Source organism: Enoplosus armatus, chromosome 21 (genome assembly GCF_043641665.1).
Source record: "Enoplosus armatus isolate fEnoArm2 chromosome 21, fEnoArm2.hap1, whole genome shotgun sequence".
Taxonomy (NCBI): Eukaryota; Metazoa; Chordata; class Actinopteri; order Centrarchiformes; family Enoplosidae; genus Enoplosus; species Enoplosus armatus.
In genome coordinates this window covers 14462209-14486992 of record NC_092200.1, presented here as the reverse complement: position 1 = coordinate 14486992, position 24784 = coordinate 14462209, and the positions used below count along the sequence as shown (strand labels likewise).

The 24784-nt window shown below is 39.9% G+C and overlaps 2 protein-coding genes across 5 annotated transcripts; both read left to right on the top strand.

The window, feature by feature from the left end:
* Positions 1 to 6649: 6649 nt before the first annotated feature.
* LOC139304282 (crystallin J1C-like) lies at positions 6650 to 12960 on the top strand. The gene is made up of 9 exons (XM_070928197.1): positions 6650 to 6716; positions 7460 to 7639; positions 8535 to 8633; positions 9171 to 9263; positions 9347 to 9503; positions 9579 to 9694; positions 10500 to 10577; positions 11012 to 11151; positions 12547 to 12960. The coding sequence occupies exons 1-9, from the start codon at positions 6650 to 6652 to the stop codon at positions 12649 to 12651; spliced, it is 1035 nt and encodes a 344-aa protein (XP_070784298.1). The 3' UTR covers positions 12652 to 12960.
* A 2202-nt stretch (positions 12961 to 15162) lies between these two features.
* Positions 15163 to 24100, top strand: sh3glb1a (SH3-domain GRB2-like endophilin B1a). 4 transcript variants are annotated; one of them, XM_070927911.1, is made up of 9 exons: positions 15163 to 15286; positions 15749 to 15890; positions 16786 to 16914; positions 17350 to 17483; positions 18180 to 18269; positions 20692 to 20781; positions 21412 to 21512; positions 21988 to 22222; positions 22840 to 24100. In XM_070927911.1, the coding sequence occupies exons 1-9, from the start codon at positions 15224 to 15226 to the stop codon at positions 22945 to 22947; spliced, it is 1092 nt and encodes a 363-aa protein (XP_070784012.1). In that variant the 5' UTR covers positions 15163 to 15223; the 3' UTR covers positions 22948 to 24100. The 4 variants fall into 4 exon arrangements, with proteins under 4 accessions (XP_070784012.1, XP_070784011.1, XP_070784009.1 ...); XM_070927910.1 differs by having other exon boundaries at positions 18180 to 18272; XM_070927908.1 differs by having other exon boundaries at positions 18180 to 18351; positions 20672 to 20781.
* Positions 24101 to 24784: the final 684 nt, after the last annotated feature.

Genomic DNA, 24784 nt, shown 5'->3' with positions numbered 1-24784 from the left:
ATCCACCGTAGTGACAGAAACAGGCATTTCTTATTAGTTAACTTGCTCATTTTTTACAGCAAATATTATCATGCAGCAAGCCCAAGTTCCTCTCTGAATGCAAATACCCCCAGCTGCACAGAGCTATGATGATAGGGCTTGGAAATGAATGGTTAAACAAACCAAATAAATGCATCTTTCTAAGATACAGACCCTATTCTCTTCACCAAAGCACTGCTATATTACAGTTTTCAACAAAGCCTCATGACATTTATGTTAGCTGTGGTCACAGTGCAGGACTCATAAACCCACTGAAACTCTTCTTCTACCTTCGGTATAATTCATCACATCTTCTGGGATGTCTGGTATAATCATTACTTTTACCAAAAAAAAGTATTATATGATTAAATTTCCCCCCCGGGGATCAATAAAGTATTTCTGACTCTGATTCTGATTCTGAAATTTAACTACAGTATCAAGAAATTACAGGTAAGTTCGCATCTATTCGCAATATGTACAGTATTTGCTTTGTGTTGAATGGTTTGTTCAGTGATGCATCTTGGGCTGAACCTTTTATTTGCGTGAGTGAATCATTATGTTTGGACATTTTATGCAAAAGCACCACTGTGAGCTGTCATTCTGTTCCTGTCATAGACTGATAATAAGAATAATTTCTGATTGGCCTCTTTATTTAGTTGCCGTTTGGGTTTGTGGTATTTCAACTCAATGAAAGGAATTTTGAGATCATGGTGATTATTTATTTTGAAAACAAAAGGATGTTGGACAGCACAGGGAATCAGTTTAGGAGGGAAAGTAGTTTTTATTGCATTTACTGACTGGATGTTTCCAGTAACCCCACACAGTGACATAGCCATTAAGACTGATTTATGATTCAGTGTCAATATGTTTGCATATTCTAACACCCAACTGTCCAAAACTGTATATGCACATTCAGTATAGAGAAATATAAGACAGACTAGCAAGTTCCCTTTGGATGGTTCTTATTCCTCCCCTTATTCCTTATATTATCACTTTCTACAATGAAAGACCAATTAGGTCACTTTCCTCCATCTAATAATGACAGGGGGTAGTAATTTGACACTGAAAATGGCTCTATTTCCTCTGTTTCAGAGAAAGTAAACACAACTACTTCTGTTTTTTACTACTTCCATGTATGCAAACATGGCATCACACATTTACAAATGTGACATTCAGGCTCTTGTCCAACACAAAGGTCTAATGAGGAGGCAAAACATCACCATGCTTTTTACTGTATTAATGCAGTAACAATACAGATGCATTTGCTTTTATGGTTTGAGAGCAAAGCTTTTACAAAAATATACCATAGGAATGCCCCCAAAAAAGAGACAAATGTGTGTTAAAATGTTTTCTAAAAAGGGCAAAGCATTAACATTGCTGACATTCATCCTACAAATGAGTAACTTATCATCTCACTAGGAGCATGATTGGCATGACTGAGCCAGTATATGGTCCAATTGAAGCTGGGTTTATCTTTTATTGCTTCTGTGCGAATAAATGAGGAACCTCTCCTCAGTTTCTGCTGTATGCTGACAGCTCTGGTTAGACTTATGAGCATCAAATTAAATGTTTTAAATTGCTCCGTAATGGGAATGGAAAGGACGTGGGGTATTGCAGAATGTGCAAGCTGCCTTTGCTTCATCTTCACCAGGTGCCAGCATATTATGTAGCGTTATAGTTTGTGCCCAAACACACAGACCGGCAGAGAGAATGTGGCCAAGAGTTTGAAATAGCAGCACTCTTTCCTATGGCACTGTCAAGTTGCTCTTGAGCAAAGCAATTAAGCCCCAAGTCAACCAAAGTGAGAAGACTGCAGAGAGTAGCTTCCAGGCGTGAATGTGACGCAAGAGAGTGCACCTGCAATACAGTTCTTATTGATCCCTGTTGGGCTGTTAGCGCAACAAAAAGCAATTGGCTACATAAAGAGAGTAGAGTAAATGGGATTAAATATACATCTGAATCAGGCTGTGCAAAAAGTGCTGTAAGCATGAGAGCAACATAACATCACAGAAAGATGTGATAAAAGTAGAGCATTCTAAATGTATTACAAAAAGGTATGCATTACATGACAAAGACAGGAATGTGAGAGGATAAGAAAAGTAATTCAACTCTCTATACCAGCACAGGGTGTGCAGAGATGTGCTGGTAATCACATTAACAGTGCTATTTGAGGTTGCTCTTACGGTATATGTGCAGTAATGATGGAAGATAAGAAGAGAGGTACGACACACCTACAGGATTAATTTCCTTTATACAGATAGAAATGCGATTCGCAAAGACGTTAAGCTTTGCAGAGGAAGGAACCTTACAGAAAAATGGCACCATGCAAAGAATGCATGTCGATGAATCATACCAGGAGCATTTACATACAATGTCTGAACAAGGGCCTGTGCAAACAATGCTATGAAGATTAGTCTGCAGCATTTGCAGATGTAAACACTTCTGGGATCTAGAATTCCTCGCTCCCTCTGCATCTCAGTTCCTCGTCCGTATTTGTGCAGATGATTTGGATGAACGTCAAACGAGTAGAAATGTCAACACTCCTGCTCTTTAGTTTATCCCACATTGTATTCAAATTCAAGTCAGGGGTGGAGGGAGTTTGTGCGGCTGAGTTGTGAGCGTCCAGCTTTGTCCTCTGCTCGCTGCACACTGGATGCCATGGCTGGCATAGCACAGATGACAGGAGAGGTGGCCAGCAGCTGGATGCTGGCCACCTCTCAGCACCCTTCTCCTGTTTCAGCTTCCTCTCCCAGACTGGAAGGACAGCCATGCAGCCAGACAATTATCAGCATTCCTCTGATTAATGCTGCTCAGGGACTGAGGAGAAACACACAAACACAAAGTGTAGTACGGTTTGGATTATGACAATCATACATTTTGGAAATTACAATAATCTCAGTCTCTTTTTTAAAATTTCCGTAACCCAATAATGACATTTATGATGTTTTTCATAGCACTATTGCATTTGCATCAAAACATGTTATTATTGCCTTTTTTAATTTTTCCATTACACACAGATTGATAATGATTAGCCTATTTCTGGGTTATATCACCTGGAATATGACCAGAAGTAGAAGGTAATGACTAACGCTGAACTTCCAAGAAACAGCATGATTATGTCTGAGCACATATGGCAGATGTGATCTGACTGCCAGGGCTTTTTTTTCACTGTCACAGAATATAATTAAAGTGCTTCAATAATCAAATATGAGACAAAATGTTCATAGAGTCACTGAAGAGAAAAACAACAAGATGGAACACGACAAGAGGGTATAGGATGTAATAGAACATATCAAAAAATAAAATAAGTCACATGAAAGCAAGTATATTAAACTAAATTATAAGGGTCTACAGCCACACTAGCTTCTCTGAGAGGCTCAAAGTAATCTCTATAAACAGATATCTGCATATGAATGCAGAATCTGTAGGCAAGGAACAAGACTTTGGTATCAGAAGCATTCTGGTTTCTGTTTGTAGTCCAAGTTTTATGCAGACATCCGTGGTCACCAGGTGATGAACTGATGACACTTGTCATCCACCGCCACCAGTTGATTAAAGATTTCACTTATCTATTGAAATATCGCACTCAAAATTGTGTACAGACATGCACTGACTTTGATGATCCCCTAACTTTTCATCTAGTGCCATCATCAGCTAGAATTGTCCCCAACTGACCAAATACCTGCAAAACTAGCTTCAGCTGTACTTCATATTTAGTGCTAATTAGCTAATATTAGTATGCTAGCATGGTAAATGGTGAACATGATGAACATTATACCTGCTTAGCATCAGCAGGTTAGTATTGTCATTGTGAGCATACTAACATTAGCATTTAGCTCGAAGCAGCGCTGTGCCTCAGTACACAGAGCCTCTAGCATGTCTTGTACACTCTTAGTCTTGTTCCTTTATTTTGCTGGTTACAGTCATATCTGCTGCATTAAGCTGGAGCCTGAAAGAGAAAAATAAAAGACCCAAAAATCACATAAAGGGGTACAGTGCAGGCCCTAAGATGAACCACAGCATTGTTTCCAGGTCAGCTTGATGCACATTGTTACTTTGCAATTTTGGCATCAAATAACAGAGTGGCATCCTCTCCACTCCCCACTGTCCTGCCAGATGATCAAAGCCCCCAAAGCTAAGCAGCCCCCTGAACATGAGAGCACTGCCACATTGTCCGCACTCCATCAATATCTTCTTGCAATTCTGCCAGGCTGTAATTTAGACAGCTTCACCCTGCTCATTGTGTCACCTGATCTGGTGACAGTGGCTGATCTATTTGAGCAGCTCTGTTATCCCCGCTGTGAAGGGCATGTTATCTCCCTGCCAGAGAAAGCAAATGCTCCCCATTTCCTGCAGATTTGGCCTATGAAGATTTATCTCTCAGCTGTACCTGATACTTAATGAATTTACATACATTTAAATGTGATGTTTTTTATTAAAAGACCCTTATTTGAACTTTGTCCATTCATACTCATACTAGCATGACATCCACAACCACAACACAGAGGTAACACTGAAGGCGACTTTTGTTCATTGTTTTCTAACGGCTATTGATCACATGACCCTACCCATAGCACTCTATTTTGCTGGTTTAGGAGGCCAGAAGAGAAATCAATGGCCTGGGATGCCCATGAGAGGCCGGGGATAAGTGGAGCCTGGCCAGACCTTGCAGGGTTTCATCAGAGTTGGAACAGTGGAGGGGATCAGCTGGGGAACCGTCAGGATGGAGGCAATGGAGTGAAAGATATACACAGAGAAAGCATGACAAATGAAAATGACAAAGAGAGCTATTTCAGCGTATAGTCATTTGCCCTCTGGTGTCACAGTAGAGTTTGTGAAGTGCAAATTAACTGATAAATTAAGTGTTTAACCTTTGAGGAATTTAAAGAAAGTTAATGTTTTCATTAAAACCTTCTTGAGTTTAGACACAGGGGGTTACACACAGAAACACTCCATATGGCTGGAGACCCAAGCTCAGTGGGTGAGGGGGGTGACCCCCAGTGTTATGTCTGAAGAGGGCCTGAAAAATCCAGAAAAGCAGAACTTTTGCCTCAAGCTTCAGACAGCATCTCCAAAAGCATTTGGATTGTACAGTCAGTAGAATAGTAAAATGTAACACAAGATCAATTAGATACACTTGAAAGTTAGATGTGTGTTCCTCTTAAAGTATCCTTTTACTTTCTACTAACTTGAAATATCTTGACATTTATTTGATGGCTTGCCATGACATTTTGTACAGACATTCATGCTCCCCAGAGGATGAATTCTAATGACTTTGGTGAGCCTCTGAATTTTAATTTATTCCCATCAGCCTCTGCTGTACTTTGTGATTAATGCTAATTAGAAAACATTAGCGTGCTAGCACACTAAACCAAGGCGCTGAACATGGTAAACATTACTTACTAAACATCAGCATCTTAACATTGTAACTGCATGTTAGCATACTTACATTAGCATAGCATAGCTCAAAGCACATCTCACAGAGCCACTAGCATGGCTGTAGATGCTTAGGCTTGTTGCTGCAATAAATAAAGATTATAATTTAGCAACATATTGTATTCAAGCTAAGATTATGCTTTGTCCCCTGTCAGTATAGTAAGTACCCAGTCTTGTACTTTTGCATATATACCATAAATTCCCAAAGTTAGAGTTACAACAATCGAGCCTAGTAACAAAACAGCTTAAAAATACGATGAAGTACATACAAAGCAGTGCCATACAGCCCCTCACAAACAAATCATCAGAAGGTGTTATCTCCTGAATACTTCCAAACATGATGCAGCTTTCTGAACGTTGAAAGTTAAAATGCATCTCTTGACCAGAATCAAGAGCAACTAATTACCCCTCATGCACTGTATAATGCCAGCTTTCTGTATACTATTGAAAGTGTTTTAATCTCCATATTACCACCTCCTCCTCCTTCCAGTATGGTGTATGCTTATCTCTGGGCTGGTACCCTCCCCTTGTCATAAAACTGACATTGAGACAGAGTTTTACAACACTTCAAGTGGTGTGCTAAAAGGTTAAGACAAGGCTCTAAGGTAAGGATAAACAAGTCTGTATTTGTTGTTGACAGAATATTATTTAGCACTTCATTATGATGCACCATATCGTTTCAAGGACTTCTGGGGTATTAAATAAATAGATACACACATTAATATTCTAAGCATATTACAAAATAAAAACAAAAAATCGATAGTGTGTTCTCACTAAGGTTATAAAGTCTTGAATGCATAGGAATAATTCAATAATCTTTTTACCAGATGTCATGTAATCAAATATAGTTAATGCTGTGTTGCATAAGTTTCCATGTTGACTTTTTTTCTATCAAAAGAAATGGTAGAAAACTACATGAAGACAAGCTTGCATCAAAATAAATAATATGACTTCTGCATCTGTTCCATTCATCGATTAAAACATTGAATTAAAACTCAGCGTGTAAAAGTATTTTAGTTACCGGCTACATGAGACCATTTCCTACAACAATAGTGAGCTGTATTTCTATTTCGTCAATTCAAAATTACAGGCATTCGTTCCAGGCAAAAGTCTTTTTAAAGGTTGTGTTTTAATATACAATGAAACCTGCACATATTTCTCATTTATACTGTGTTTCTGTCTGAAATGAAAGCAGATGGCCTTGACGTTGGTAGACAGAGCCATTGGGGCCATTATCGGGGCAGCAGTGGCAGATGCAGCAGGTAAGATAAACTGTTTATTGTAACTGTGTAACGATGCTGGGACTGAATTCATTACAGAAATACCCATATCGCAATAATTTATAGGTCTATTGCATGTTTCCCTGTTCCATGTTATATACATGTTTATCATTCATATTGGAAATGTGATACATAAGAGTTTACAAGTCACACTTGTTTCATTTTACCTGTCATAAGAAGTTCCACTATTCCCCACTGTTTGTGATTTAAATATTTAAAAGCTTGCTGGTGCTTGTTACACAATATGACATTTCAAACAGTGTTTCATTGTTTTCATTGTTGCTCAGAAGCATTATCAGTAGCAATATCCATAAGCAACATCTGTCCAAGCTGATAAAGTGCAGGGGCGGTTCCTTAACTTGTGTAAGTCATGTTGACTTCATACATAATGTTATGAAAGCTCAGTTTCTGCAACAGCTGTACTGATAAACCTAAACTAGCCAGAATTATCATTTATTTTTACTACCACACATCATTCTTAACACACCGTATAATGATGAATACTATGGAGAGTAATCCCAAATGTTAGTTACTGCTTGGTGACTGATTAACATGCAATTCTTGTTTAGAGTCAGGATTCTCCAATATCCAATACACATCTATTTCCCTTTCCATGCTATCTATTATCAACAGACTGTATATATAGTAGGTTATGTCAAACACAAAAACAAAACTATTAAATCTTCTCCCTCTTTCATGTTTGTGTGTGTTCCCCACCCATACAGCCCAGCCCATGCACTGGATCTACAATCCAGACAGACTCAAAGAAGTTCTCTCTGATCTGGAGCCCCATCCTGAGTTTCGGCCTCAGTCAGCAAATCCTTTCTACAGCAGGACGACGGGCGAGCAGACCTGCTATGGAGACCAGGCATACGTCCTGCTGGAGTCACTGAGCCAGTGTGGAGGTGCTGAAATATACATGTGTCATACATTAACATGACACTCTCAGTGCCTTCCAATGTGTTACAGTAGCACTATTATAATCACCAATATATTGTTATCAAAGTTAGCCCGATCAAGATTGTTATGTTTGTAAAACAATTCCTCATAAATCCTGTTGTTGACTATGTTGTAAGGAAGATTGACACTTTGTCTTTACAGATACAAGTTAACATTTTGGAAAAGACTATACAGTGTCTGTATGTTAAATATGAAGCAACAGCCAGGAGACGATTAGCTTAGCTTAGCATAGGGACTGGAAGCAGGGGTAAAAAAAGTTGTGTTTGGGGGGTTATGTGCCAGACTATTTCCCTCTGGGTGCATTGACTTCCTGGGGTCTCCACTGGTTGCCTGGCAACCATGACTACAAAAAGTCACAGAAACCAGCCGTGAAATAGTCAAGCACATTTACAACTACAGTTTTTGTAGTGATCTTTAGAGGTGCTGGTAGACAGATTTTGGACAGAGCCAAGCTAGCTGTTAGCCCCTGTGTCCAGTTTTTATGCTATGCTAAGCTAACAATCTCCTGGCTGTAGCTTCATATTTAACAGACAATCATGAGAGTGGCATCAATCTTCTCATCTCACTCTCAACAAGAAAGCTATCTATGCTAATCTAAGCTAACCAGCTGGCTCTAACTTCATATTCAGCTGACTCGAGAGTGGTATCGATCGAGCAAAAATGTTGGACCTTTCACTTGTTTTTTACTTTGTACACTATGTAAGAGGTGATCAGTGTGTTTAAAACTTGAACAAACAATAAAACAAAAGTCATGTATTGCTCTTCAAAGCATAGAGGTAACAGAAATTTAACACAATTGTTTTCTTAAGGTACAATATGTCATTTGTTGTGCATGTGCAGATGTTAATGTGGAAGACATGACCAAGCGCATCTACAAGTTCTTTGGCCAAGGAACAGTGTACGACCTGCCTCTCAATGACCCATACAAGAAAAAAGGAGGTACTGTAACTGTTCAGCCTTTATGTAACTATCCATTTTAACAAACAGCGTGTCAATATTGTCATGTCCATACGTAATAATCATCAACTTAACATGCCTAAAAGGATGTGAGAGCTTCTGTTACTGTCGAACAACACAGTACATAATGTTTTTCTCCCTGCTGATGGGGAATTCCCTCTCCATGAAAATATTCCATACAGTCAGACTTCCCTGTTCTTGGTTGCTGTCCAGTGCTTTGGATATTTGCTGCTCTTTTACTGTCAGGATGTCATATAAATACAGTGCCGCTGTAAATCACCATAACAGCACAGGGTGCCATTGGGTACAGTAAACTGTAGACGGCTTTATGTCTTAGAATATATCAGAAGAGCTGTGTCATCATCATGGGCAGTGATAGTCATCATGACTGAGCTGACAAAGAAAAGAGCTCCACCTACAGAAACTGCATCAACAGAAAGTTCAGGGACATTTTTCTCTCCTCTCTCGCCTGTTTCGTCCCTTTGCTATACTTCTCTGATTCTTCGTCCCAACTGTTAGGTCCCAAAGCCATCCTCCCCATCAATGGCCCATGGAGAAACGGGAGCCTGAAAGCTTTCATCAGAAATGTGGATGCTGGCAATGAAGAAACTGGTAACGATCACACATCATAAGTGCATGTAGACCACCCCAGCTTTTTTTGGTTGTTGTAAACTGTGTTTGTATGTGTTTTTGAGGCTGTGATGTGGACTGTCAGATGGACGGTGTCACGAAGCTGGCTCCGGTGGTGGCCATGTACGCTGGCCGACCTGAGATGCTGGAGAAAGTGGAGAAAGCCATACGAGTGACCCAGAACAATGACATGTGTGTGGCTGTGACACTGGCTGCAGCGAGGTAAAAGACAGCCCTGAAGAAGGTGATAAGTGAAGGGAGGGCAGGATGCTTAACCTTTGTTTGTTTGTCTGTAAGGTTTTTGGAGCATTTCATTCTGAATGGTCCAGCTCCTAATGCTCTTGATGCTGTTCTGGCTCAGTTGAACGACCCGAAAAGACAGAACCCTCAGGAGCTGGACCGGGCTGTCATTGGTAAGGCTACCTGCGTCTTTAAAGCTTCCTTCATTTTGAGATTCAAAGGAACTATTTGACATTATAACATCACACTTATTGGGGAAAATGCTTATTGCTGACAGATTAGAAGACCACTATAATAACTGTCTGTTAAATATGAATAGCTGGGAAACAGTTAGCCAGGCTAACTCCAAAGCTAGTAAATTAACCTAGTAGTAGTTTTGACATTTCAGTTTTTATACGGCTTAAACAAACAATATATAAAATGTTAATTGATGACCTTTAGAGGACAGAGCCATGATAGCATAAAGACGTGAAGTAAAGGGAAAGTGAACGCCCTGGCTCTGGCTTCATATTTAATGGATAGATAATAGAGTGGTATCAACCTTCTCATCTGACTCTCCACAACAAAGCATATAAGCGTATTTCAACAAATTTTCATCACAACAATTAGTCAGAAAACAACAGCAATAAAAGTTAGATTAAGCTGATTGACTACTGGCTCAAGCTCTATACTCCTCTTATGTAACTCTTGGCAGAAGGTGACTCCCAAAATGTCGAACTATTTATTTAATGCAACCAACAGGTCTTACGGAAAATGTGGTCAAAACTGCAAGAAACACAAAATGCTTCATGCAGGAACATGATCATCTTTAAAGAAACTATAGCATTTCTCTTTCAAAATCAAAACATAATGTTACAACAAAGATGTATGAGATACATAATGTGTGTTATGACAGTAGGCAGCCACAGCCAAAAACAGGCTCCAGTGTTTAAACACTAAACAGTACATTTTATCTCTCTTCCTGTATCTCTGCTGAAGCGCATATCCACCAGGTGAAGGACAACCTAGCCAAGACATCCCAACAGCTCATACCTGCTGTGTTCACAAACACATGAGGTAAGCCAGTCGGTAGCAGCAGGATCCGGGTCTGTTGGCTTGGCACGGCTTTGCGTACCCTCCCTGTCAGTGTATCCGTTAGTAGGTCCTCCAGCCTTTGATCTCCTGACTAATGGCCTCCCTCCTTCTTCCTTTTCATTTTCCCCTTCCCGCTGAGTTGAGTGTCTCAGGTTTTACAGGGCTTAAAGGTTGATATGCTTAATGTACATGTGGAGAGCTCTGCTTGCCCATTCTGTTCAAGTGTCTACTTTAATTGTAAAATGAATGGTACTGCAAAAGTAAATCAAATTATGGTGTTTTAAAAGGCGCAGTGAATCACATCTAGCAATATAAGAACGCTTGGACAAGACTGGATCCTCCATGTTTGATTGCTGATCTGTTACTGTGTTATTTACCATGTCTCAACCTGCTGCTAAATCTGGGTTTGTGTCTAGCTTTGCCTGGTGCGTTCCAAGGAGCGCTTCATGGAGTCCTGAAGCTGAACCAGCTGGATGAAGCAGTCAGGGACACCATGCGCTGCGGGGGATGCACCTCCAGCAGAGCCTCCTTTATAGGAGCCTGCTTTGGGGCACAGGTACAGTAGGAATGTGGCTCTCAGGCACATGAAACAGTCATTAGGCACTCATACGGTTTTACATTTTTAATGTAAAGAGCATTATTCATTTAAAAAGTTTTTTTTTTATTGTATTTCTAAACACTGATGTGAGGAATGGTATCAGCATATTTAATAATAAACCACACACATTTTGTTTTGTTATTAAATATGCAAAACAAAACACATTTTGTTTTGTTGTTAAATATGCTGATACATATCTAGAAAGATCTTGTGTAACAGCACAATGATTAAGCTAAGCTAAGTGTATGCTATGTTAAGCCCAGTCACAAAATCAATCAACAATGACAAAATAATCAGTAAAAAAGGCAGCAAAGACATTAACCATGTTTATTTCATACGTTTGTGTCACCACTTTAAGGGTAGAAATACAATCAGCTGCTTTCAGCCATTAAAGCTGCTACAGTATAATCAATATTTTTATATTAACAATGGATAAAATGATATATGTGTGTGTGATAGGGAGTTATCACCTGGCTCTGCAGTTCCCCTCAGCTCTGCAAAGCTTTTTGGTGTCTTTCAGCTCATTGTTTTGGTTTTCCAACTCGCAACTTTACTGTTTTTTCATTCTCACCTCATCAGCGTTGTTCCAGTCACAGCAGACAGCTGTTTTCCAGCTGTTTTCAGCTGTTTTCAGCTGTTTTACCTGGTGAACCAAGTGGAACATTTACAAGCTTAAGAGCCAGAAATGTTTCACAAGAGTTACTGGAGACCAAACCAGAGCTAAAAGGAGAGGTGTCTTATACCAGAACCACAACTCCAAATGAATGCTAACATTTTGCTAACCCTCCGTTTTGGCTGGATGTCTAAATAAGCATCTGTTTGCTAATAAGTTACTAGGACATTTATTAGAAAGACGTTGGTCCTTTTTCCAACGCAGATGGAGGAGACTCAAAGGCCTCTTGTTTGAAGGCAATAGCATTAAATGTTCAATAACACACAATACAATAAAAACAACACTGTAACATTTTTTTTATATTGTATCAGTAACATATTATAGGAAGTGTTTGATTTGTATAGTAGTGTATCCTCCTGGTATTTAATGCATTTTATTTTGGCGATTCAGTCTGTGTGCCCTCTCCAGAGGTTCTCCACATAAAGAGGAAAACTCAACTAGCTTAATACTGAGCACAGTGCGCAGGTTTACAGCTGTCAATTAAAGTGTGAGCTGATACTCACGTTTTAGGTCAAGACCTGTAATATTTACTGTATCAAACAGATAGCAGCACATGAAAATATATCTTATAAATATATATATCATTTTGCATCTGTTGTCTGTATTTGTGGAACTCTTTTGATGAGTTTGACTGTGTGCTCAGATATTCTCAAAGCTTTGTCGTCTTGATGTGTTTTCAGACCGGTCTCCAGGGAATCCCAGAGTCTTGGAGGAAGAGGACGTTGAGATACCCTTTGCTGTTGGAGCTAGCCGAAAATGTGGCCAAGAAAAGTCAGCAATTATAGTTCAGCTTTGATTTTGCCCTAAATACAATTGTTTTATCACCTATCAAGTATTTATGGAGTGTGGATAGTTTGCCTTTCAAAGCTACTTTAGAAGACTCTCTCAAATTGCAGATGTACTTTGACACGACAATCCATGACAGTCGCATTCTAAAGTCTCGTACTGAATGAAACTCGAGTCCATTTGCTCTGTCAAAGCCGCATCATGTAAGAAAGTGAGAGTCTGTGCAAGGTATTTACGTTGTTAAATATTTTATCCTCAGCCGCTGCATTGTAAGCAACAGTCTCAAATAAAGACATTTTATGTCACCAGCATGTCTGTATTGTTCCATTATCTTGTTTTTAGTTCTTTGCTGTGACGTTGACAGTCGGGATTTCCTAATCTCATGGAACATGCTTTGCCTTGATGAGAAAGTCATTCTGCTGAGGTGAAGTTTCTCTTACCCCTGAGTGCTTTCGGTTATTGTGAAGAGAAAGAGCAGATAGACACAGATTTACTACTGGAACAACTGTATTCCTCCCTCAAAGGAGCTGTTCTGCCTTCCTAAAAGTGCTGACTTCCATATTCACGTGTTGAAAGCACCCGCCCCAACAATTCTGAAAGTTAGCCAAGCATAAAGCAGAGCCAAAGCCTTAAAATCTTTGGCATAGTGTGGTTATAAGAAATGCAGTGTGTAGGCTACTGTTGCAGTCCGTTAGCTGTTTTACAGCTTATACTTGTTGAAAAATGATAAATAGGCAATAGTTCAAGCTTGTTCAAGTCTGAAACATTTCAAGGTTAACAATGTAAATCAATACAGTTATGTAAACTGGTATTACTCGTCATCTTGGCAGTGCAATCAGAAATTACTGCATTGGTGTGATGGGGGGAAAAAACATCGCATTTTCAGTTGTGTAGCTGAAATGCAACATAGAAACAAACATGTGGACGAAGACACCTTCCAGCCATCGTTTAACTGAGTAAAAAGTTTGTAGCTGACGGTGCGTTGGTAGCCTACAGAGGGGAAGTCATTTGATTTCTCTCTCTGCCTGACTTCCTCCCACACAGCAGGTAGCAGGCTCTGTCTGGCATAATTACATCCAGACCTGAAGAGTGTTTTTGTTTTTCCAAAATCTGCCAAAGTCCGCTTCCTCAAGACAAGGGGAGAGGGTTGCAGAAGGTATTATGTTGTAGAAATATATCCTTATTGTGTCAGTGTTACTCATCAACAAGCCGAATAATATTACAGGTCAAATAGAATGTATTGCACTTCATGAGGATAGGGTATACAGTTACTAGGAAAAAGTTTAATTCTCAAACAAGCAGTACTGTCCTGTTCTATGAGTAAATATGGAGATTTTACACTTGAGCAAATGACCTACATGCACTGCATCATGATGGTATAAAACAGACAATATTCTAAAGGGGAGGATCCAAACAATCTCTCCCTGTCTCCCACAATGCCATTTCATTAGAATTGCAAAGTTTGGAGCCATAACTGCTGCTTATGAAACAAATGCAGAACTTATGGGGACAGATGAGCCTCTTTCTGCACTCATTCTCCTCCTCCTCCACCTCCTCCTCCTCCACTGCATAGAAGTAATGCATAATGAAATGAAATCTTGTGGTGGGAGGAAGCAACATCCAGGCTGCTAAAGGTTGATATTCAGGAAAAATATTAATTGTTCTAATATATCTGATAGAGTGTCAGTTTTACATTTGGATCTTTTTGGAACATGTTGCATGCTCAAATTCAAACTGGACAGCTGTCAATAATACATGAATAAATCAATGGCAAAACGTCAGGGAGGGGTGACAGGCAAAGGGTGTGAGGTTCAGGGTTCAGGGCAGAGGACAATTATAAATGGGTTTAGCCGATGCTGTAAGATGCTTCATTTTCCTTACCTTGAATATGGTTTATATGTTGGTTTTGAGTATGTATCTATGTAGGTCTTAATCTATTCCTGACAAATAGCAAATATGACTCTTTTTTTTTCAAAACAAAAAAGACAATAGGCCTACAATACAGGCCTACACATCTTGATTTTGCTGCTTCTACTGTAGAACATTTCGATTTTCCCACTTATTTTCACCATTTCTTGACCGGCTTCATTCGATTCCGATATTTCCGAAAGACATGAATGCAACAAAATATTAACGGGAGGGTAGTGTTTTTCTATTAGGACAATTTCTCTTCCCCCTGCACTCCTATAGATAAAAGTCGTTTCTTACAAGCCCAGAGTGAAAACACCAGCCGTTTGCGGGGCAGTCGACCGAAATGAACAGCAACACACTAACACTTGTGGTTTTAGTGGTTTTAGTTTACTGCTATTGGGTGTTGCTTGAAAAATATTTGACATTACATTTTCAACTTTGCCTAATCTGTTTTATGTCGATATGCGCATGCGCGACATTTTCTTACAGCTGTCAGAATAGGGTGGAGAAGTGAACTATCTTGTCCGTATACTATCTTTGTCATGATCAACAGCTGGGTGGAACTCCGACAAAAAGTTGCTTCAATGACATTTTCCATAGGGATGTCAGTTTGACTGTGATACAAGCTAGCTGTTGTAAAAAGTGTTTATTTTCCCCGCCATGGATTTTAATGTTAAGCGGTTAGCTGCGGACGCCGGTACTTTCCTGAGCCGCGCGGTACAAGTAAGTTTGACCGTGTAGCTAGTGGTAGTGGTTACTAACCAACGTTAGCCGTTAGCTTAACCAGTCAGGTAGCGTTAGCTCGCTTGCTAAACAGCTAACGCTACCGTAGGTGTTATTGTGTAGCTAAGTAACGTTAGCCTGTTATCATCTGAGAGAAAATTCTATCTCCTGCTAACTTGACTGCAGTTACACTATATGAGTGTTTTTGAACAGTACCCATGACATCTCAGTTGTTCAACATAACCATCAAAGCAGGCCTCTAAAACCATTAGATAGAGCTATCAACATTAGCTTGGCAGATAACGTTTATTTTGTAAGCTAACAGCTAGTCTGTCCAGCTTGCTAACGTTCCATCAAACACGCCTTGCTTGACACCTCGGCCCCATACTCTCCATTCTCCAGTGTGTCACTTTCCAGGGAACAGGTTGTGTGCACACTATAACCGGATATTTTCTTTTTCAGTTTACAGAAGAGAAATTTGGCCAGGCTGAAAAGACAGAGTTGGATGCCCATTTGGAGAACCTTTTAGTCAGAGCTGAGAACACCAAGCAATGGACAGAGAGGATTATGAAGCAGACAGAAGTCTTACTACAGCCCAACCCAAGTAAGACCACACTTTTGACTCCATAATGAACTTGACTCGACGCTGACATACTGGACCTCTTTTCCAGAGCAGTGTAGGGCAGGTATCCACTGTATGTTGCCCCCTCTGTGGGGAGAGTCACCAAACCCCATTTATAGATCTGTCAACGTAATGCCACTCACTTTGCTCATTAGTACATTTTTAGATTTCTTTATTAATGATGACATGACACAAATTACTAAATGTCCTCATAGATTCATCATAATGGTGATCCACCCACAGGTTTTTTTTTTCCACTTCAGAACCCAATATTTGGAAATCAACAATATTAGTCAATATTGATTTTATTATATATTATATGAATGACAGGTGATATCTTGTTTCTGCACTGTAGAGTAGCTTGGTGATTCAGAAAATGCCTGAATTTAGGAGATGTACATGTCTGCCAGTAAGAAAGGTCACTCAAAACATGGCTTACATCTCTGAGATGGTGTTTGACATACATCAATGCCCTCTGTGAGGTCTGTAAGCTCAGCTGTGCATCCTCCACAGCTCACACCATGATGCCATATTGCTGTAGCACAGCAAACGCAGACCAGACCAGCTGCTGGTTACACTGTCTTGTGTTACAGTCTTGAACATGGCAAACTGGATTTGTTCTACTTTTGCTACATTCATGTAGAACATACCGCAGATACGTGTGGTATGTGATTTTCAGCATGATTGTCAGTGTTCATTCACGTGATGTGATAACATGAAACAAAGTTGTTGATTTTCCTCATCATTATGGGTGTCATTATGAAAGCGTCCATTTTAGTTTACAAATGTAAAGTCCTAAAGTCACTGCCTACGTTTGGCTCCCTCACTGTATAAGTCTTATGACTTTGTAATTGAGTTTTCTCGTTGCAATCTGCAGACGTCCGGCTAGAAGAATTTGTGTATGAGAAACTGGAGAAAAAAGCCCCCACACGAATGAACAACCACGAGCTACTGGGCCAGTCCATGATCGACTCAGGAAGTGAATTTGGTCCTGGAACTGCCTATGGTGAGTTACAGTACACTGAGCTGCCTGACATACTGGGACTTAAGTGAACATTTCAGTTTATTTTGCTGATTCCTGGAGCTGGTTGACAAACACAATCCTCCCCCTCAATATTCCTTAAATTATGGAACAAGTAAAAAAGTTGAAAGCTTCTAGTGTAGACTTGTAAAATCTTAGTAAAGGCTTTTTGAAAGAACATGACCACCACTCTTCTGTTATGATTTCAAACACAGTCTTTCATGATCAATATAACATTTCTCAGTTGTGGCCTTGGCTTCTTACTACCTGTGAACAACAGCACTTTGTACGTATCCAGAGGCATCTTCGTCTCAAGACTTAAGTATTCAGGTCTCAGTTGACTGTGGTGCCACATTGTACAGTCTCCTGTCCAGTGTTGTATTGGGAGTGAAGTTTTGTTTGTGCTGCTGACCTTTACAGGAAATGCTCTGATAAAATGTGGTGAGACGGAGAAGCAGATTGGTGGGGCAGAGCGGGAGTTAATCCAAAGTGCTGCCATCAACTTCCTGACACCTTTCAGAAACTTTCTAGAGGGCGACTTCAAAACCATCCTGGTGAGTTGAACTGGCAGCTACAGGTCTGGATTCACTTTCACTTTTCACTGAACTTTGAACTTTTGGTTGTAGAGTGTAGATCAGTGTAGTCTTGATGACTGCCCCTGCCATTTTGTAGCCTCAATAATCAGAAATCATATTGGACTCGGAAGGAAATATAGAAACTGGCCTAAACAGTACTATGTAAGGATGTCCTTCAGTAGGTGATCATAACTGGTACTTGTATGTAGGGCTTGGAAGCTACCGTGGGGAATGGGGTCATTACCATCATCACTGTTTGTGTTTAGTTTTCTCATCAGCCACAGCTGCAGTTAAGTTTTAGTTATTGCAAACATAACACCTACGGTCACTTCCTCAGAATTAAATTTTTTTGCAGATGAACATTGTAAAGCTTTTATAGTAAAACAGCTACAGCATCCAATAGTAAACAGGAAGTTAGCAACTGAAAAAATGGTTTACTTAAAGTGCTTAAAGTACATAACTTGCACCACTGGACCATTTATCAGACACCTCCAAACATCCTGCACATTGAACGTCTGGTTCTACTGAGAATCCCAACATTATTGTTCATTCTCCATCTACTATAAAATGAATGATGACAGCAAATTTCATCTGCAAGAAAAGTGTGACAGTATGTGGTGCACGAACCTTAAGACTTCAAATATCTAAAAAGGTTTTTTTGTAATTTGTGTCCAGAAAGAACGGAAGTTACTGCAGGTCAAACGTTTGGATTTGGATGCAGCCAAAACCAGGCTAAAGAAAGCCAGGATGGCTGATGCTAGAGCTGCAGTAAGTATACACACACACACACACACACACCATCGTCAATGCAACACTGTCATTTTTTTTTGCAGCTGGATGTCTTTCGGTTATTTTGTTATAAATGAACAGTGTTGGCGAATTCTGCTTTCTCTAAAATCATTAGCCGATTTCCTTTTGAGAGGAAGAAAAGCTGTCTGGGCGTGTCCTACTGTCCTGCCATCTGAAGTCATGACTTGACACATTACACAACCCGAAGCTGACCATTTTATCTCTTGTGACTTTCATACAGTCACATGAGCAGCTATGGGAAGTTTCGACTTCCCTTTTTCTTACTGTGATATGATTTTTCTCTTGACAGCTGGTCTCTTTTTCTTTGTCACACCAGGCCTCCGCACTTTAGGGTATTCATGAGATGCAAAAACAAACTGACCCTAATCTGGATACTTTCAAACCTCTTAGTCAACCTATTTATCTTTAGTGTTCAACTTTTCAAAGTTGCTAAAATTATAAGCAACTAAAAGATCCAGTTGATAGTTTTGTAGTGTTGGAATATCTTTATGCACAGTTTTCAAAAATCAGAGTTGTGTCTGAGATGGCTAGTTGCAAAATGAACCGTACATCTCAAGTGGCATTCAAAAGGTCTCAGCAAGTCTGCCTTTGTTAAAAGTTGCAGAGAGTCAACACTGTCTTGATGATTTGTCTAATGACCTCAGACTTGGCTCGTTACCGACGAAATCCATTCGGAAAAACATAACCCCCTCTCGCCTGGATCAAGGAAGGAACACCATTAGTGTGCCAATAAGAAAATAGATTAGACAATTACTCAACTAAGCTGCTGATGTTCTACAACTACTAGAAGCAATATCACTTAACAGAGCAGTAATGTCAGAGTCATGATGGACATTAAAACACTGGGAAGAATCCCAGCAAAGCTATTTGGCTGCAGTCTTCAGAGCATCTAAATTAGTAAATTAGTGGCTTTCGTGCACAATTTTCCACAAAAAGGAAGAAACTATCTAGCTGAGACCCAGTGAGCCCTCTTTTAAGAACTGTTTATATTATTCCTCTTGACGTATTCAGAGCCAAGTTATCCTGGTGGCTCGTCAACACACTCATTTAATTTAGCTTTTCCAAATAGCTGGTTTAGGTCTAGTTGTTATGGACAGTCTAATAGTGTTTTTAATCTACACAAACAAGCGTGTGTCACCTAAATATGAGAGGTGTAAATGGTAGTTTCTGCTGGTTAACACCAGTACCAGTTCTGCTCTTTAATCTTTGAAGGATGGTCCTCTCTCACAGGAAGGCTGTGTCTGAGGTGGCTTGGTTGTGTGAAAGCTGAGAAATATTTATGTGCTACATTGTCTCAGTCCTGCCACCTTCTACAGAGTGTGGGTTTTATTAAAGCACGCTGCTGTCTCGCTCTCACACACACAGAGTGTAAGGATGTGTTGTGTTGGCTGTGGCCGCGCAGCAGCTGTAGCTCTAACTACTGTGTCACTGTTTTCAAAACGCAAAGCAGCAGATGTGAGCAGAGGAAGTGACAGAGGTGAGTGGAATGTTGGAGCCATCTTTGAATTGAACTCTCACACACACACACTGAATCCCCTTGTAGCAGCGTCAACAGCTGCTGTTTATCCCTTTCTCCATCTCCTCCATGACACATAGTCGTACCTCCATGGAAAACCTTGAATCCTTGTAGATGAGTCCTTCAAGAACCAAATACTGTAGACCCTCTCCGTTCCTCCACACCTCCCTCTGGGGCTCTCATGTAAGCTATAGAGACTCTGGGACAGTAAGGCCATTGTCCCTGTCAGTCCCGGCTCAAGACCATATGTTTATTGGACTTTTTAGCAAGTCTCAACAAGCCATTGTTCCAGTAGGTCTCATATTGAATCCTTTGGCTCAATATGAGGAAAAGGAAACATTTCCCTCAGGACAGAAATATCATGTTGGCGTTGAGTTGTTGTGTCCTTTTCCCTGTCTTTACTTGATGTCCCATCTTACAAATGCTTACATTGAGTCTTGTTACGCCTGTTTTTTTTTGTTAGTTTGTTTTTCTGCCTCTGACTTCCCTGGTCTTGACCCACTGAAGCCATATCATGTTATATGCACATATACAGACTTTTCTCTTGTGGTTGACTTAGTGTTCATCTGTTCATTTTTACTTTTTGGACTAAGTGGTTCAGTTTATATGGATTTGATTAATTTCATGCCAAAGAGTTAAAAAAAATTCTCAAAAAAGTCAGAGACACGTTCATTCACTCTTATTTTTAAACCTTATGCATGTCCTTTGATACATAAAGCACTGTGGCATATATCATATAAAAAAAACGCTTGGACTTGATGATTCTCACTTCATTTCTCCAAACCAGACGTGTGTGTGTGTGTGTGTGTGTGTGTGTCGATGTTATTCTATAAAAATCTAGTTTTGTTTCTTTATTCTCAGGCGGAGCAGGAGCTGAGGATGACCCAGAGTGAGTTTGACCGGCAGGCAGAGATCACCCGACTGCTGCTAGAGGGAGTCAGCAGCACCCACGTATGTAGCCCAGCTTTTCTGTTTTAATTATCATTCAGTTCATATCAAATAACATTCAGGGATATTATTGTAGTGTCGCTGTTTTTTGGCCACAAAAATGGAACTTGCGAGAGGTGCATTTAAAAAAGAACGGACAATGCAGCAGAGGCAGAGATATCCTGATTTATAGCCCCTCCCCTGAATCCTACACTTTCCAAAATGCAACTCAATAGCATAATTTAGACTCTCCCTGCCTGCTTAATATTGATGTCTTTCAGATTCCATGCTTGCAGTTTTTAATGCAGCCTTTCTGTTATACATGTATTGCTTAGCCGAGATAACCCTGATGACGTCACTAGGGTTGTTTTCTCAGACTTGACAAAGCTCCTCCAGAGCTACACAAGAAAGTCTGAGAAGTACTCCTCTTGCCCCTTAATCGATTTTGGTTTGTAAAATGGGTAGAGCTACCCTTTAAGATAATAAAAGGTTTGGTATAGAAAGATTTCTATGTCTTGTAAATTGGACCTTAAAACATGAGAAATGGTTAAGAAATCTATTGAATTCTCCTTTTGTAATACTTGTGGAAAGTTTGCTCAAAACGAGTGAAACTTTCAGTATTATTTTCTCACATCTCTTCCTGTGCACTGCCAGGCACACCACCTACGCTGCTTGAATGACTTTGTGGAGGCCCAGACTACGTACTACGCACAGTGTTACCAGTACATGGTGGATCTCCAAAAGCAGCTGGGCAGGTGAAATACACTCATCTCAATATTTTCCAAACAGAACCTACATTAGGTTATTGCTCATTTCTTAAGAAATAGTATTATTATATTCCTATTGCAGGGAGCAGTAAGTCATTACACTCCTTGCTCTGTTATTTATCCTGTTAACTTCTGAAATTGGTAAATTACCATCTTTATTTCAGAAACCTCTCCTGTAAACGAAATATTGATGTTCTTTTCAACAGCTTTGTGTGATAAAATCAAAGCAGTGCAAGTTCATGACGGGTTGTGTGTGGTTTTCACCTTTTAGTGGAAAGAGGAAAATGACTAATACTGATGAAACTTAACCAGGGGTGAGGTCACAGAGAAGTCAGCTTTATCCAATACTTGCAGGGAGAGATAGCACAAAAGAAAAAAAGACTCATTGTACTGAAGAAGACTTAATTATCCACCCAGCTCTGCTTCAGGGTGGCACAGCATTCACCTCCCTTCCTCCCACCAGTTTCCCTTCGTCATTCTCCAACAACAACCAATCGTCGGTGTCGGGCGGGGCCAGCATCTCGGTGCCCACCATCCCGGTGTCGGCCTCCCTGCCCAGCGTGTCTGCGGGCCACGGCAGCTCGACCGCGTCGGGCGGATTCAATGAACTGCGCAGCTCTAATGGCAGCCGCAAAGCCCGCGTGCTCTACGACTACGACGCTGCCAGCAGCAGCGAGCTTTCCCTGCTGGCCGATGAGGTGAGCCTGAAATAATCATTGGTCCATTATGTCTTAGTATTCATTTATATTTTTACCACACTTTTTTACGAATGTTTACACATCGCGCAACAGACAACTGTCTTTTGGTGTTTCCATTTCCTGCCTTTCAGTCTAGTTTATTTTCCAGTTTCTTTTAATATAAGAATCAACATTTTAACTAACTGAACTGGGAAGCCTAGTCTAAACCCAAACTGAAATTAAAATTTGTGTTAACCACATTGGAGCAGTTCCTGTACAGTAGCCTCTGTAGCCACTCCCTTTCCTGGCAAAGCCCTGAACTGCCCATTACAAGCCTTGTGGGTTGACCAACAACGAACCAGCATTACCTCATTTGGTCTAATACTCGCATTCAGATCATTTTCCAGTCTGCTCTTGCATTTATCGAGCCAACTGTGCGGCCTGAACTGCCTTTGATAAAAACAGGATTTATATCCAAGCACTCCATAAATCTGCTGTCTCTTACAAGCGGAAAACACTCTACTTAATGGACTGACATGTAAACTTCACGTTGACATTGATAGTGGATGATACAGTGTACATTTTAGAGAATAGAAAATAAGACTTTATAACTTCAATACAATGAACACTCTTTGCAGGTGATCACAGTCAGCAGCGTCCCAGGCATGGATTCAGACTGGCTGATGGGTGAGCGAGGCAACCAGAAAGGCAAAGTGCCAATCACTTACCTGGAGCTGCTTAACTGACAACCCCCCCACCCCCCACCCTTCTGTAACCAGCTGTGATCTCATATTTATATTGTGTTGTAGGGACAGGCCTCACTTTCTCTTCCATTCAGTCATCTTTAGAATGAGTTTTTTTATTTCTATGAAAAGGAGTCTCAGTTTTAGCAGACTCGAGCTGGAAAGAGTAAATTTGAGTGAAGGGGGGGGAAAATGGACCCCATTCCCTGTTGTGTTTGTATTCAACTGCAGTACATTTCTAAAACCCGCTTTCATGCCTTTCTGTTTGATGCCATGCAATCTGAAATATGTGCCAGGACATCTCCCAAACTGTAACTTCAAAAAAAAAGTTTTTGTTTACAACAGATATCTCAGATGGTGACCTAAATGCTTTTGATGTGAGGTTTTTGTTCCTCTTCCCTCACTGCTAATTCAAGTTTTTCAAGTAGAGATACAGTAGACACGTTCTTTTTTAAATGCAAAAGTGCACTTCAGTTTGAAGTGGAGAGTGATGCTGATTATTTTTAAGTCTTATTTTAATATTGATATTGGTGCATATGGTTATCCTCAATATGATTTTTTTTAACAGTATCATATGTATTGTATGTCAGCTTTATTCACATGGAGCCTTACTGGACAGCGAGTTAAACACATTGCTCCAGTACATTTGATTGATGTGAGAACTTGTAACCTGCTGATAGCCAAGCAGCTAGAAACTCACATGCCAGACATCATTAAGTGCCTATTACAGTCAATTGGCCTTTCTAAAAACCATTTTTGCAGCTACGCCAGCAGTATTTAGACTGTCCGTTCAGTCTCTCCTCTTAGTATTGAACCCTAATATTTCTCTTTAAGTTATTGGCAACCGGAAACAACCAGAAGACTGCGCTTTTAAATTATGAATTAGTGTATTGTTCATAAATACACAACTTGTGATGTTTATTGTCTATGGTTTTGGTCTACTTGGCTTTTACTTTTAAAAAAATGCCTTAAAGTAAAGACATTTGCTTTTTTTGGACATTATCAACTAAACCTGCATTTCAGCTCCAAATTGGCAACAAACAAAAAAAAAAAGTCTTGTTACATTCTGGGAGATTAAAGTATATTATTACATGGCTGCTTTTTTGTTTTGTGTGTAACTGATAAGATAGTATACAATTGTAAAATAAATATACAATATGATGCATTAAAATCAGAAAATATCACTTGTCTGTTTTGAAATTTCATTTTATTTATTTTGATTCACATTTTTCATGATTCCTGGTGGAACCACTAGAGGGCAGAACAGGCAACGTGATCAGTCTGTGGGTGTATTGTGAAATGTAGCAACATGAGCAACCACCTGAAGAAATGTTTTGACTATCTAACCTCTGTAATCCAACAGAATCATGTGAGATTGAGACACACCGCTGAGCTAGAGTTTTTATCCTGTCTCAGAGAAGTGGATAATATTGCGTGCTAAAGTCTGTAATGCATGAACACCTTTTGAAAGCTGCCATTTTTAGGCCCAATGGAGCGCTTATTTTCTTTTTTATGTGCTAAATACAAAACATTAACGTGCAAATAGTGGACAATCAAAAACCAACAGGAAACTGGTCAGAATAGAAAATCAACAGCTTTCGCACTCCTACAGATCAATACCCAAAACCATTTATTTTCTCCTCATTAATTCTCAGTAAAGCACTTTCATGTTAAACCTTAAATTGTACTGCAGATCTACCAAAAACATTGAGGAGTTGGGTCTTTTCAAAGGTGCACGTTATATTATTTCAACACTGATAAAGGGTTTCTACAGAAGTGGTGTGACAATTACTGTGATGACTGGGAAGGGGAGGTCGTAAGAGTTGGAAAACACAACTGA

Bases quoted from the DNA above. Each gene is read 5' to 3' on its own strand.
- sh3glb1a (XM_070927908.1), top strand. From the start codon at position 15,224: ATGGATTTTAATGTTAAGCGGTTAGCTGCGGACGCCGGTACTTTCCTG. The intron at 15,891-16,785 runs GTAAGACCACAC...TGCAATCTGCAG, and splicing joins CTTACTACAGCCCAACCCAA to ACGTCCGGCTAGAAGAATTT. The intron at 18,352-20,671 runs GTTATTTTGTTA...ATAAAAATCTAG, and splicing joins TTGCAGCTGGATGTCTTTCG to TTTTGTTTCTTTATTCTCAG.